A 13970-nucleotide genomic window follows, 5' to 3' on the forward strand; every position below is an offset into this window, starting at 1 on the left:
TCAGGAACGTTATAGTATTTATGTGAAATTTAGTCGCCATCTGTTTTTGGAATTGATTTTAAACCTTGATTTAGAAATGGAACAAACAACAATGATGATTGCGGTGGGTTTTCCGGGCTGTGTGGTCGTGGTCTGGTGGATCTTGTTCCTAACGTTTCTCCTGCATCTGTGGCTGGCATCTTCAGAGGGGTATCACAGAGGGAAGTCTGTTACACACGGTATCCACAACCAGTTGAATCTGGCCATGAAAGCCTTCAACCAAACAATGATGATGTTGCCCATTAAAGGGGTCACACTACATAATGGGTAATCAATGGGGCCTGCATTCTCCAGGGACAGTGTCTGTTGTCATTTACCTCAGGGTAATGACATGGAATAAAACAGACAGCCTCGTTTCCCCCAGTCTTCCAATCTGTGACAGGAAGTGCGGTATAGTGGTCAAAGTGGGACTTGGGAGACACAGATTGAAATCCCTACTTTGTCATGGAAGCTTCTTGGGTACCCTAGGGCTAGTCACACACACTCAGCCTAACCTACCTCAATGGTTGTTGTAAAGACAAAATGGAGGACGGCAAAAAGTGGTAAGCTGCGTTGGCTCCCCATTGTGGAGAAAGATGGGGGACAAATGAAGTAAATAAAAAGCAGGTCATAAGAACATAAGAAGAAGCCAGCTGGATCAGACCAGAGTCCATCTAGTCCGGCCCTCTACTACTCGCAGTGGCCCACCAGGTGCCTTTGGGAGCTCCCATGCAGGATGTGAAAGCAATGGCCTTCTGCGGCTGTTGCTCCCGAGCACCTGGTCTGTTAAGGCATTTGCAATCTCAGATCAAAGAGGATCAAGATTGGGAGGATCAAGATTAAATCGACTTCTCCTTCATAAATCTGTCCAACCCCCTTTTAAAGCTATCCAGGTTAGTGGCCATCACCACCTTTTGTGGCAGCATATCCAAAAACCAATCACACGTTGCGTGAAGAAGTGTTTCCTTTTATTAGTCCCAATTCTTCCCCCCAGCATTTTCAATGAACGCCCCCTGGTTCTAGGATTGTGAGAAAAAGAGAAAAATTTCTCTCTGTTAACATTTTCTATCCATGCATAATTTTATAGACTTCAATCATATCCCCCCTCAGACGTCTCCTCTCCAAACTAAAGAGTCCCAAACGCGGCAGCCTCTCCTCATAAGGAAGGTGCTCCAGTCCCTCAATCATCCTCGTTGCTCTTCTCTGCACTTTTTCTACGATATCTTTTTTGAGATGTGGCAACCAGAACTGAACACAGGTCGAACCACGGATCTCTCATGTACCTTCAAGGGATTTAGGCCCCTTCCGCACACGCAAAAGAATGCGTTTTCAAACCAATTTCACAACTGTTTGCAAGTGGATTTTGCCATTCCGCACAGCTTCAAAGAGCACTGAAAAAGCAGTTTGAAAGTGCATTATTCTGCATGTGCAGAATGAGCCTTAAAGACCTATTCAAATCCTGGTTACAAAGTCAGTCAATGGCCTTTGGCTGTTTCTCCACTTTTCCTTCTACCACCTTCGTTGCGCGCTACTCACTGTGTGTGTCATTTCTGGCGCGCTTCTGGGCTTCCCCACGACCCTGCGCTCTGCGTGGGGTCATCAAAAGGCGCCATTTTGAAGAGCGCCAGGAATGACGCGCGCTGAGAGGGCGTGAGACCGGCAGTGTCGGGGCGGCTGCGTTGTCGCCGCCCCTGTAGTGGGGAGTCCTGCGGGACCCCGCGCTACTTGGCCAGAGTAGCGTGCAGCAGAAGGTAAGTGGGGAAAGGCCCTTTGTCTCAGCTTTGGCCCACCCCCTTCCCATAATACGAAGATAATTCTACTGGCCTGCTGAGAAAGTCCTTGGAAGACGCTGCCCTAGAAGTGCTAAGTTTGGTTCTGACTGCCCTGTGTGCGAACCCTGTCTCCCTACCTGGAGTCTTCCCTGTGAAGACGTGACATAGGGGAAGAGCCTACCGAAAGAAGCCTTTGCAGCCTTCGCAGGTCATGACATGGAAGTGGTAACCGGAGGCCCGGTCTCCACACACAGCACAGATCTTCTCCTCGCCATCGGTGTCTCCGTCCCCACAACTCGAGATGATACTGCTTGCGATTCCGCTGCTGCTGCTGCTGCTTTCGCTATCGGATGGGCACTGCATGTCGACTCCCTGCCGATTGCTGCTGTGGGACCCCAGAAACCAGTTTGGTCAAAATACTCATTGAGACTCAAGGAGAATTACACAAGGTTAGTGTCAGAGGGATGCTATCTAGTTGATTGAGAGGCATTTCCGGAACCATGTGCCTGCTTAAAATAACACATTGCTGCTGCTATTAAGATATATGTTGGATGGGCCCTGCATGTCGATTCCCTGCCGATTGCTGCTGTGGGACCCCAGAAACCAGTTTGGTCAAAATACTCATCGAGACTCAAGGAGAATTACACAAGGTTAGTGTCAGGGGGATGCTATCTAGTTGATTGAGAGGCATTCCCAGAACCATGTACCTGCTTAAAATAACACATTGCTGCTGCTGCTATTAAGGTATATGTCGGATGGGCACTGCATGTCGACTCCCTGCCGATTGCTGCTGTGGGACCCCAGAAACCAGTTTGGTCAAAATACTCATTGAGACTCAAGGAGAATTACACAAGGTTAGTGTCAGGGGGATGCTATCTAGTTGATTGAGAGGCATTTCCGGAACCATGTACCTGCTTAAAATAACACATTGCTGCTGCTGCTATTAAGATATATGTCGGATGGGCACTGCATGTCGACTCCCTGCCGATTGCTGCTGTGGGACCCCAGAAACCAGTTTGGTCAAAATACTCATCGAGACTCAAGGAGAATTACACAAGGTTAATGTCAGGGGGATGCTATCTAGTTGATTGAGAGGCATTCCCGGAACCATGTACCTGCTTAAAATAACACATTGCTGCTGCTGCTATTAAGATATATGTCGGATGAGCACTGCATGTCGACTCCCTGCCGATTGCTGCTGTGGGACCCCAGAAACCAGTTTGGTCAAAATACTCATCGAGACTCAAGGAGAATTACACAAGGTTAGTGTCAGGGGGATGCTATCTAGTTGATTGAGAGGCATTCCCGGAACCATGTACCTGCTTAAAATAACACATTGCTGCTGCTATTAAGATATATGTAACCAGCCTGCTAAATGTAACCACTGCCAACTGCACATTCTTTCCTCGGTCTTTGCTTTATGGCTTCACATGCTTGTAGACAACTAGAAGAAGAGTTGGATTTATATCCCCCCTTTTCTGTAAGGAGACTCAAAGGGAGTCTTTTCCCATTGCATGCTACTTGTCTTAGCATTATTGTCTTTCCCAATGAATCTTGTCTCTTATAACGTGACCAAAATATGACAGCTTGCAGCTGTGGACAAGTCTACCTAGGGACCACGAGACGCAGAACCCAGACATGAATAAAAAAACAAGAAAGGTATTGCAGACTAATTCAGCCGGAAAAATCAGCAGTAGCAGAACATGTTACAAACCAAGCTAGACACAGAATGTTATTTGAAGACACAGAAATTCTGGACCACTCTGACAGCCACTATGTCAGGCTACACAGAGAAGCACATGCAGAACAATGCACTTTCAATCCACTTTCACAATGGTTTGCAAGTTAATTTTGCTTTTCTGCACGGCTGCAAAGTGCATTGAAAGTGGATCGAAAGTGCACTGTTCTGCATGTGTGGAAAGTGAGCCCGAGGGGCCTTTGACTTGTGCCCAAGCTGTGTGTGAGCAAACACTAGTGAAAAGTCATAGAGTCAGTCAGAAAGTCAGAAGGTTTTAAAAAGTCAGAACGTCAATAAACTGTTACACAAAATAAATTCAGAGAGACTGAGAGGACTATGAGGGAGAGAGAGCTGTCAGAATGTGTCAGAGTGAATTTATGTTGAGTGAAATCCTCAAAGTATTTGTTGCCTCAGTTTGATTTTGTTTAAGTTTGTAAATGTGTGGCTTGAGCAGCAGTGGCGTAGGAGGTTAAGAGCTCGTGTATCTAATCTGGAGGAACCGGGTTTGATTCCCCGCTCTGCCGCCTGAGCTGTGGAGGCTTATCTGGGGAATTCAGATTAGCCTGTGCACTCCCGCACACGTCAGCTGGGTGACCTTGGGCTAGTCACAGCTTCTCGGAGCTCTCTCAGCCCCACCTACCTCACAGGGTGTTTGTTGTGAGGGGGGAAGGGCAAGGAGATTGTAAACCCCTTTGCGTCTCCTACAGGAGAAAAAGGGGGGATATAAATCCAAACTCTTCTTCTTCTTCTTCTTGAAACCGTGAAGTTGCCTATCAGTTATAAATGAAATCTTATTTTGTTAGCAGAAACATAGGAATCCCACCCTGTTTTCTCTAGGACCACGCAGGCAAACCATTTAAGCTTATACATCAGTGGTGGGATCCAAAAATTTTAGTAACAGGTTCCCATGGTGGTGGGATTCAAACTGTGGCACAGCGCCAATGGGGCTGGGCGGGGCACAATGGGGGGTGTAGCCGGGCATTCCGGGGGTGGGGCATTCCTGGGCGGGGCTGTGGCAAGGACTCAGCCGCTGTGCCGGTCCTTGGGCATTAAACGAATGCACGCAGGCGCAGGCTGCCACACACGCCGGTGCACCTCCTGCTAGACTGCTTCAAGTTCTGCGCGCTACTGCTGAGAGGAGGGGCGTAACTAAGGCAAAAATCACGTGGCAAAATCACCAATTAGTAACCCCCTTTTGGCACACACAAATAATTAGCAACCTACTCTCGGGAACCTGTGAGAACCTGCTGGATCCCACCTCATGTTACCAAAAGGAGACAAAGGATTTTTTTGGAATTTATATTCCTGGTGGCAGCTATCATATGGGGAAGAATTAAGGGAACGAATACTAGTTGGCACGTTATATATTTATTTATTTTTTAAAATAAGAGTGGACCGTGCTTTTGGTGGCCGTGGGTGGAAGGCTCTTCTTTGTGTTTGACGTCATACTGTTTTTAATTGGGATTTTAATGTATTTATATATCAGAGTATTGCGTGTTTGTTGGAAGCTGATCTGCTGGGAAAGGGCAGAGTATAAATCAAATAAACAACACTGAAGGGAACGGGGTTGGTCACCCAGTTGGAGAACTTACAGAATGACTGGCGATGGCTTCCAGTGACAGCCAATGTGGGGCAGCCCCATAGGGTTTTCAAGGAAAGAGACATTCAGGGGAGGTTTGCCATTGCCTGTCACAACTCTAGATGTCCTTGGTAGTCTCCCATCCAAATACTAACCAGGGCCAACCCTGCTTAGCTTCCAAGATCTGATGAGTTTGGGCTAGCATGGGTAGTGTAGTGGTGAAGAGCAGTAAGCTCTGTTCTGGAGAACCGGGTTTGATTCCCCACGGACACACGAGCAGCGGACTCTAATCTGGTGAACTGGATTTGTTTCCTCGCTCCTACACACGAAACCTGCTGGGCCACTCACAGTTCTCTCAGAACTCTCTCAGCTCCACCTACCAAACAAGGTGTCTGTTGTGGGGAGAGGAAGGAAAGGAGTTTGCCAGTCACCTTGAGTGTCCTTACAGGAGAGAAAAGCAGGGTATAAACAGTGGTGGGATCCAAACATTTTAGTAACAGGTTCCCATGGTGGTGGGATTCAAACAGTGGCGTAGCGCCAATGGGCTGGGCAAGGCACGACGGGGGCGTGGCCGGGCATTCCATGGGCCGGGCATTGCTGGGCGGGGCTGTGGCAAGGACACAGCCACTGCGCCAGTCCCCCAGGCGGGAAGCAAATGCGCCGCCGACGCAAGCTACCCACTGCACGCCGGTACGCCTCACTGCTGAACTGTATCAAGTTCTTTGCGCTACTGCTGAGAGGAGTAGCATAACTAAGGCAAAAATCACGTGGCAAAACCACCCATTAGTAACCCGCTCTCGGCACACACAAATAATTAGTAACCTACTCTCGGGAACCTGTGAGAACCTGCTGGATCCCACCTCTGGGTATACATACAAACCCTTCTTCTTTTCACACACTGTCCTCCAAGGAATCATAAAATCATAGAGTTGGAAGAGACCACAAGCGCCATCCAGTTCAACCGCCTGCCATGCAGGAACACACAATCAAAGAACTCCCAACATATGTTCATCCAGCCTCTGTTTAAAAACCTCCAAAAAAGGAGACTCCACCACTCTCTGAGGCAGTTGAATTCGCTGTTGAACAGCCCTGACAGTCAGAAAATTCTTTCTAATGTTTAGGTGGAATCTCTTTTCCTGCTCCTTGAACCAGTGGTGGGATCCAAAAATTTTAGTAACAGGTTCCCATGGTGGTGGGATTCAAACAGTGGCGTAGCGCCAATGGGGTTGGGCGGGGCATGACGGTGGCGGGGCCAGGCATTCCGGGGCCAGGCATTCCGGGGGCGGGGCATTAATAATTTCTCAGTTACTGTAAAAAACTCTTACTGTAAAAAAAAGTTCCTAATTTTTTTTTTATTATTATTATTATTATTATTATTATTATTATTATTATTATTATTATTATTATTATTATTATTATTATTACTATTATTGTTACTATTATTTGCTGTTTCTTTATTTTATTTTATTTTATTTATTTATTTATTTGACTTAATATACCGCCCAATCCCCGAAGGGCTCTGGGTGGTGTACATCATAAAATCACATAAAAACATCATAAACATCCATAAATTATTATTTTAATGGTATCTTTCTGTCCATGGTTTAAACTCCTAATTTACCATATAGCAAGCCCTATAGATCTCTGCTGCCAACCGGAAACAACTACTTCTCCTCCCAATTGACTGCCTGGCTCAAATGCTTAATACTGGAAATACTTAATTTTGTTTCTACAAGTCAAAAGAAGGATACTTTCCTTAAACAAGGAACTTTACCATATTTCTGAAACATGTTTTTAAAACAATACAACAGGAGGGAGTATTCGCGTTTTCTACCTTAAGCTAACCTTCATACATAGGAAACAACAGGACTTTATGATTTTTGGACCTAATGGAATTTCTAACGGAAAAGCAGACCCAATTAGTAACCCCCTCTCGGCACACACAAATAATTAGTAACCCACTCTCGGGAACTGGTGAGAACCTGCTGGATCCCACCTCTGCCTTGAACCCATTACTCCGTGTCCTAGTCTCTGGAGCAGCAGAAAACTCCCTCTTCGACATGACATCCCTTCAAATATTTAAACATAGCTATCATGTCCCCCCTTAATCTTCGCTTCTCCAGACGAAAGACACTAGGTTCCCTCTTGTTCCCACAACAACCCTGGAAGGTAGGTTAGCCTTGAGAAAAAATGACTTCCTCAAGTTCACCCAGAGATCAGCCTTGACACAACCACAGCACTGCTGTCATTTCCCAAACTCACGGGTCAGCGGCCTTTTGTACTTAGACAGCGAAAGTATGTTACAATCAAGAGCAATCGATCATGAAACAGTCAGTATAAGAAAGCACATGCATATGACCTAAAAAAAGCATAAATTATTGGTAATGGGTAGACTGATTAATAACCCATGAAGTTTTTCAACCCAAACACTAGTGCATATGAGTCCTTTATTTGCAAATGACCCACAATGGGTAATAAGGTCTCACAATATGTAATAAGAAAACACTTGGGCATAAATCTGCACATAGTTTCTTAGGAACCTAGCCATAGTTTGCCCCAGGATTACTGGCACCTGTTCACCTCTGCCATTTCCCTTTCTGCTAAAAACAGTGGTTCTCAACCTTCCTAATGCCGCCACCCTTTAACACAGTTCCTCATGTTGTGGTGACCCCCAACCCTAACATTTATCCATTTTACAGATGGAGAACACTGATGCAGAGAGTCTTAGGCAGTGGTTCTCAACCTTCCTAATGCCGCGACCCTTTAACACAGTTCCTCATGTTGTGGTGAAAGCGCACCACCCAACCCTAACATTTATCCATTTTACAGATGGAGAACACTGATGCAGAGAGTCTTAGGCAGTGGTTCTCAACCTTCCTACGTCAGCTAATTTTAACATCACACAGTTCCCTCATGCTGTAGACCCCAACCCTAACATTTATCCATTTACAGATGGAGAACACTGATGCAGAGAGTCTTAGGCAGTGGTTCTCAACCTTCCTAATGCCGCGACCCTTTAACACAGTTCCTCATGTTGTGGTGACACCCAACCCTAACATTTATCCATTTTACAGATGGAGAACACTGATGCAGAGAGTCTTTAGGCAGTGGTTCTCGGCTTCTTCCCCAATGCAGCGACCACTTTAACACAGTTCCTCATGTTGTGGGCCCCAACCTAACATTTATCAATTTACAGATGGAACACTTTACATTCTGAAGGTCATGAAGTGGTGGGTTCTCAACCTTTGTAATGCCGCGACCCTTTAACACAGTTCCTCATGTTGTGGTGACCCCCAACCCTAACATTTATCCATTTTACAGACGGAGAACACTGATGCAGAGAGTCTTAGGCAATTGGTTCTCTAACTTCTTTGTATCTCCCGACCCTTTAACACAGTTCTCATGTTGGTATTTAACCCTAACATTTTATCCCATTTACAGGCGGGCTGCTGATGGGTCTTGAGCGGTGGTTCTCAACCTTCGTAATGCCGCGACCCTTTAACACAGTTCCTCGTGTTGTGGTGACCCCCAACCCTAACATTTATCCATTACAGATGGAGAACACTGATGCAGAGTCTTAGGCAGTGGTTCTCAACCTTCCTAATGCCGCGACCCTTTAACACAGTTCCTCATGTTGTGGTGACCCCCAAGCCTAACATTTATCCATTTTATAGATGGAGAACACGGATGCAGAGAGTCTTGAGCAGCAGTGAGCAGCAGTGGCGTAGGAGGTTAAGAGCTCGTGTACCTAATCTGGAGGAACCGGGTTTGATTCCCCACTCTGCCACCTGAGCTGTGGAGGCTTATCTGGGGAATTCAGATTAGCCTGTACACTCCCACACACACCAGCTGGGCGACCTTGGGCTTGTCACAACTTCTCGGAGCTCTCTCAGCCCCACCTATCTCACAGGGTGTTTGTTGTGAGGGGGGAAGGGCAAGGAGATTGTCTGCCCCTTTGAGTCTCCTACAGGAGAGAAAGGGGGGATATAAATCCAAACTCTTCTTCTTCTTCTTAGGCAGTGGTTCTCAACCTTCCTAATGCCGTGACCCTTTAACACAGCTCCTCATGTTGTAGTGACCCCCAACCCTAACATTAATCCATTTTACAGACGGAGAACACTGATGCAGAGAGTCTTAGGCGACCCCTGTGAAAGGGCCGTTCGACCCCCAAAGGGGTCCCGACCCCCAGGTTGAGAACCACTGTGCTAAAAGAAGCCCTCGTCTCCCACAGAAACTCTTATTTTGCCTGCCATTCCTTCCACATATCCGTTGTTCTAGCATCCCATCTACCCCTCCAGAGTACCTTAATTTAAGGAGCTCGTTTCCTTTTTTCAGTGTCAGAGGTCTGGAGTCAGGATTTCAGCTCCCAAACCGATCTGTGCTAAACCACGTGGAGTTTAAAGCCCAGCAGGAGTTCTAAATGTTGCATGGGTACAGGAGGGCAGGGAGAAATGATGTTATGTAAGCCTCCGGCACCAAAGGTCACGCGAAAGTGCTTCTCTTGAGCGTGGAACTGAAGAAAGAGGGGAGCTTAGGGAGGAAGGGAAAGAAAATAAACCTGGGGATTCTTCTTCAGTCTTATCACAAAAGAGTCCTCCAGATACGCCCGTGAGCTGAGCTATTGAAGGACAGAGCCGGAGACAGGGATAGGGGAAGTTTATCGTGCCGTTCTGTCGGTCAGCCTGCTTGGGCTCCCAATAACTGTTTCGTCTTCTTCCTCCAGCACCCCAAATCGCCCCCATGCTCTACAGAGCTTGCAGTGGTTCTGCATATTGACTCCCTCCTTGCCTCGCCCAGATATTTCCCCTCAAAATGCTTACCGGTTGGGTGTACAGCAGACAGGGTATCAAGGGGCGTGATGAGCAGTGGGTCAGGGAGGAGTGGCTGGTCAGGGGGCTGAGCCCCCCACCTCAACTCTTTCCCCAGTGGAGCCCCATGTCTCAGGGAGAGGAACCGGAGAGATTTTGCGTGGCACGGTGGAATTTGGACTTTGCACCTGAGGAGTCAAAAGAGCGGACTGGAACAGCTGAAGGGGTGTGTGTGTGTGTTTGTGTGTGGAAACACTGGGGGAAGGGAGGCCAAAGGCACCTGTGAAGGGGTGTGTGTGGAAGAAGGTTAGAAACAGATCCGATGGTGAAAGGGAGGCCTCACTAAGGCAAGGGGTGGATCATGAAAGAGATCATGAAAGAAGAACAATAATTTGGATTGATATCACTCTTTCTGTCCTGTAAGGAGACTCAAGGGGGCTTACAAACTTCTTTCCCTTCTTGTCCCCACAACAGGCACCTTGGGAGGCAGGTGGGGCTGAGAGAGTTCTGAGAGAACCGTGACTGGCCCAAGGTCACCCAGCGGCCTTCATATGGAGGAGTGTGGAAACAAAACTGGTTCACCAAATATGAGTCTGCTGCTCACGTGGAGGAGCGGGGAATCAAACCCGGTTCTCCAGAGTAGAGTCCACCTGCTCTTAATTACTACACCATGCTGGCTTTCCCGACTCCATGTTTCCCAGCAGAGTTGCAACGTTTTCGCAGCTTGAATCAGTTCCCCTAACACTGCCAGGGGGAAACTCCGTTTGTCGAACCAGAGTTGGTTCCAAGTTGTCCCTGCCCCCAAGCAGAGTACTGAGGAGCCCCTCCCCCCTTTGCCCATCACCTGAGTCTCCATTCCCTCCCCACCTACCTGCAGGTGTACCCTCCACTTGTGTATCCTTTCTGCACTCATTTGCAAGCTTTCCATGGTCAAACCCTTTGCGTTAGAGGTGCCAGCTCTGCGCTAGGAAATACCTGGAGATTTTAGAGGCGGAGCCTTGAGAGGGTGGGGTTTGGGGAGGGGAGGGACCATAGAGTCCACCTTCCAATGCAGCCATGTTCTCTCGTCTGGAGATCAGCTGCAATCGTGGTAGATTTCCAGGCCCTCCCTCCAGCTTGGCACGTTACCCTGCATGCCCTTTCTCCAACTGTACCAGATGGTCCACGTGTCACCCCCATGCTCAGAATGGGTTGACCCAGAAAGGGGTGGAGTCTCAAAGCAGCAGGAGGCTGCAGAGCTCATGTAGTTTGGAGGAGACAAGGCTACCAGACTCGGACCTTGGTTTGTATAAGCCCTTAACACCTTGTTGAGGTAACTGCAATGTTGTTGGGAACTACTGGGAAGGTAGTTGTTTATTTTTGCTATGTTGTAAATGTTGGAGTTTATTGTTTCAGGGTTTTTGTGTTTGCAATGGGTGAGAGTTCTCCTGGAAACCTTCACCATGTTGAATCCTGTTCATCAAGCCCTTGGAGTCTTCAGGAGCCAACCCACTTGCAAAGAAGAATTGGACTTGGCAGTATCAGTAGGCTGTAAATATAAGGACTTGAAAATGCAACCTGAACAGGACCTTGAAGTGTGATGTTAAATGTTGATGTTATATGTTAAGAAAGTAAACCATTTTTTTTAATTTGTTGTTGCAAACTCATTCCAAGTTCTGCCCCACAGAACCCACAGATAGAGGTTACACACGGAGCTAGGAATGCCACACTATCCAATGCTGGGCAGCATGTAAAGCCGGGAATGCTAGTGGAGAGCACTCACAAATGAACTGGCTAGAGACAGGCAGGGGGTGGCGTCACTGTTAGTGGATCCCTGGCAGCCGGCCCCCTTCAGGGAATGCTGATGCCAGCCCTGTGTTGAATGTGTGCCCGTTTACGGCTTAGGAACCGAGCCCTCAGCTGCCTGGTGGTGGTAGATGGAGAAAGGAATTGCAAGGATTAAAGCAAATAGACATAGATACATCATTCTTAGTTGCCGGTTGAGGGCTACCTTCACAAATTATACCCTGTTCGCAGGCTCTGCCTTGGAGTCCTCTCATGCGATGTGTGGTGGAGGCTCCTAGTCCAAATTTAGGTTCTCAGGTGTGTGGGGATCTGGTTCAGACCAGGATGTGGGCAGAAAGGAGCAGCAGTGGCGTAGTGGGTAAGAGCAGGTGCACTCTAATCTGGAGGAACCGGGTTTGATTCCCTGCTCTGCCGCCTGAGCTGTGGAGGCTTATCTGGGGAATTCAGATTAGCCTGTGCACTCCCAACACACGGCAGCTGGGTGACCTTCTTCTTCTTCTTCTTCTTCTTCTTCTTCTTCTTCTTCTTCTTCTTCTTCTTCTTCTTCTTCTTCTTCTTCTTCTTCTTCTTCTTCTTCTTCTTCTTCTTCTTCTTCTTCTTCTTCTTCTTCTTCTTCTTAAGTCTCCCCTCCCCCCTCCCCCCCTCCGCATAACTTCCCGTATTTGCAATAGCGGAGAGCGGCCATTTGGGCTGTTGGAATAACTTATGTGCAGCACAAGCCAGGCCCATAAAGAGGGCTGAGATTCCCTGGTGCCGTTCCTGGTCAGGAAAATGTAATGGGGGGGGGGGGGAGACTGAACTAACTCCCCCCCACACACACACACCGTGGTCCTGATAGCGGAGCCAGGAGAGAATCCCGCTCCTGGACTATGTCTGAACTAAAAACGATTGGAAAATTTATTTCTGTCTTGTATTTGTTTAGGTAGGAACTGATTTGTATTAGGTAGAAATAGGATTTGTAAGTTTCCCTGTATTTGTGCTTGTATGGAACCTCCTTGGCCCACCCGGACGTATCCCATTCACGTGTAAAGTCCCCTGATGCACGCGGACAAAGGGAAACCTCGGCCGAAGCGCCTTGCCCTGCCTAATCTCGTCAGCAGGCAGATAAGGGGACTCACGTCATCGCTCTTGGCTTCCTGACCCCGGACACCTGGAGAAAACCTTTGTGTGTCCCCCGCCAGTGGACACGTCATCGCCTCGCCCTGCTCTGGCGCGAAACTCGAGAAGGGGATGCCTATCGGACACTGATTGGTTCCTGCATGTTGCAAATGAATGATGATTGGTTGTTTTGAATGAGTGAATTTGGCCTGTCTTTGAGGATTCTCCCGGGCTCCCGACGGGAGAAAGTGTACTTAAGGGGTTGTAAGGCTGCTAGGCAGCGCAGTGTTGGTGCGGAAGGGAGGTGCTGGCACTTAGGTCAGCATCTCAATAAATCTCTTTTATATATATCCGAGCCTTGTCGGGTCTTGCTTGGGTTCCTGGGCGCTGCCGAGAGCGGGATACCTCTGGGACGGAAAGTGTTACCCTGAGCAGCGCGGTAACAGTCCTGATCCATGTTGGACCCCAACGTGCCTGAGGAGGACCTTAAGTCACACCTGGGAATTCCCAGAGCCTGTTTGCTTGACACCTTGTTTGCTGTGATATCTTGGCAACCCTCCGGCCTCACAGAAATGAACCTTGGGAGGGAACTGGGGCAATAAACCCTGGCTCAAACAATAAACACTTTCTTGTTTCAATGCACCGTCTTAAAGCAAACCAGGGGAAACGAGGATAGAAAACAACAAACCAGTTTTTTTTTCCTAACTGAGCTGTATCTTAAGCCTTAAAACAAACCAGAGGTGTTAAAACCCAGGGCTGCCCTTTCTGAATTAAGCGTGGTGTAGTGGTTAAAAGTGGGTGCACTCTAATCTGGAGGAACCAGGTTTGATTCCCCACTCCGCCACTTGAGCTGTGGAGGCTTCTCTGGTGAACCAGATTAGCTTGTGCACATTTATTGCCTGCCTCTCTGCAGCAACCCTGTATTTCCTTGGTGGTCTACCAACCCAAATACTAACCAGGGCTCAGAGTTGAGAGCCAGTGTGGTGTAGAAGAAGAAGAAGAAGAGTTGAATTGATATTCCCCCTTTCTCTCCTGCAGGAGACTCAAAGGGGCTTACAATCTCCTTGCCCTTCCCCCCTCACAACAAACACCCTGTGAGGTGGTGGGGCTGAGAGAGCTCCGAGAAGCTGTGACTAGCCCAAGGTCACCCAGCTGGCGTGTGTGAAAGTGCA

The 13970-nt window shown here is 47.9% G+C and overlaps 1 protein-coding gene across 3 annotated transcripts in view; it reads right to left on the reverse strand.

The window, feature by feature from the left end:
• The window catches only part of NR1I3 (nuclear receptor subfamily 1 group I member 3), a 36173-nt gene extending 26095 nt beyond the window's left edge, over nt 1-10078 (reverse strand). For all 3 annotated transcript variants that reach the window (XM_048511631.1, XM_048511641.1, XM_048511622.1), the window contains exons 1-2: nt 9928-10078; nt 1972-2175 (exon numbers count right to left, since the gene is read on the reverse strand). In XM_048511631.1, the coding sequence (XP_048367588.1) occupies nt 1972-2153 (182 nt within the window). In that variant the 5' untranslated portion in view covers nt 2154-2175; nt 9928-10078. The remainder of the gene's footprint in view (nt 1-1971; nt 2176-9927) is intronic.
• Between the last annotated feature and the right edge of the window lie 3892 nt (nt 10079-13970).

This window comes from Sphaerodactylus townsendi, linkage group LG01, assembly GCF_021028975.2.
Source record: "Sphaerodactylus townsendi isolate TG3544 linkage group LG01, MPM_Stown_v2.3, whole genome shotgun sequence".
In the NCBI taxonomy this organism is placed as follows: Eukaryota; Metazoa; Chordata; class Lepidosauria; order Squamata; family Sphaerodactylidae; genus Sphaerodactylus; species Sphaerodactylus townsendi.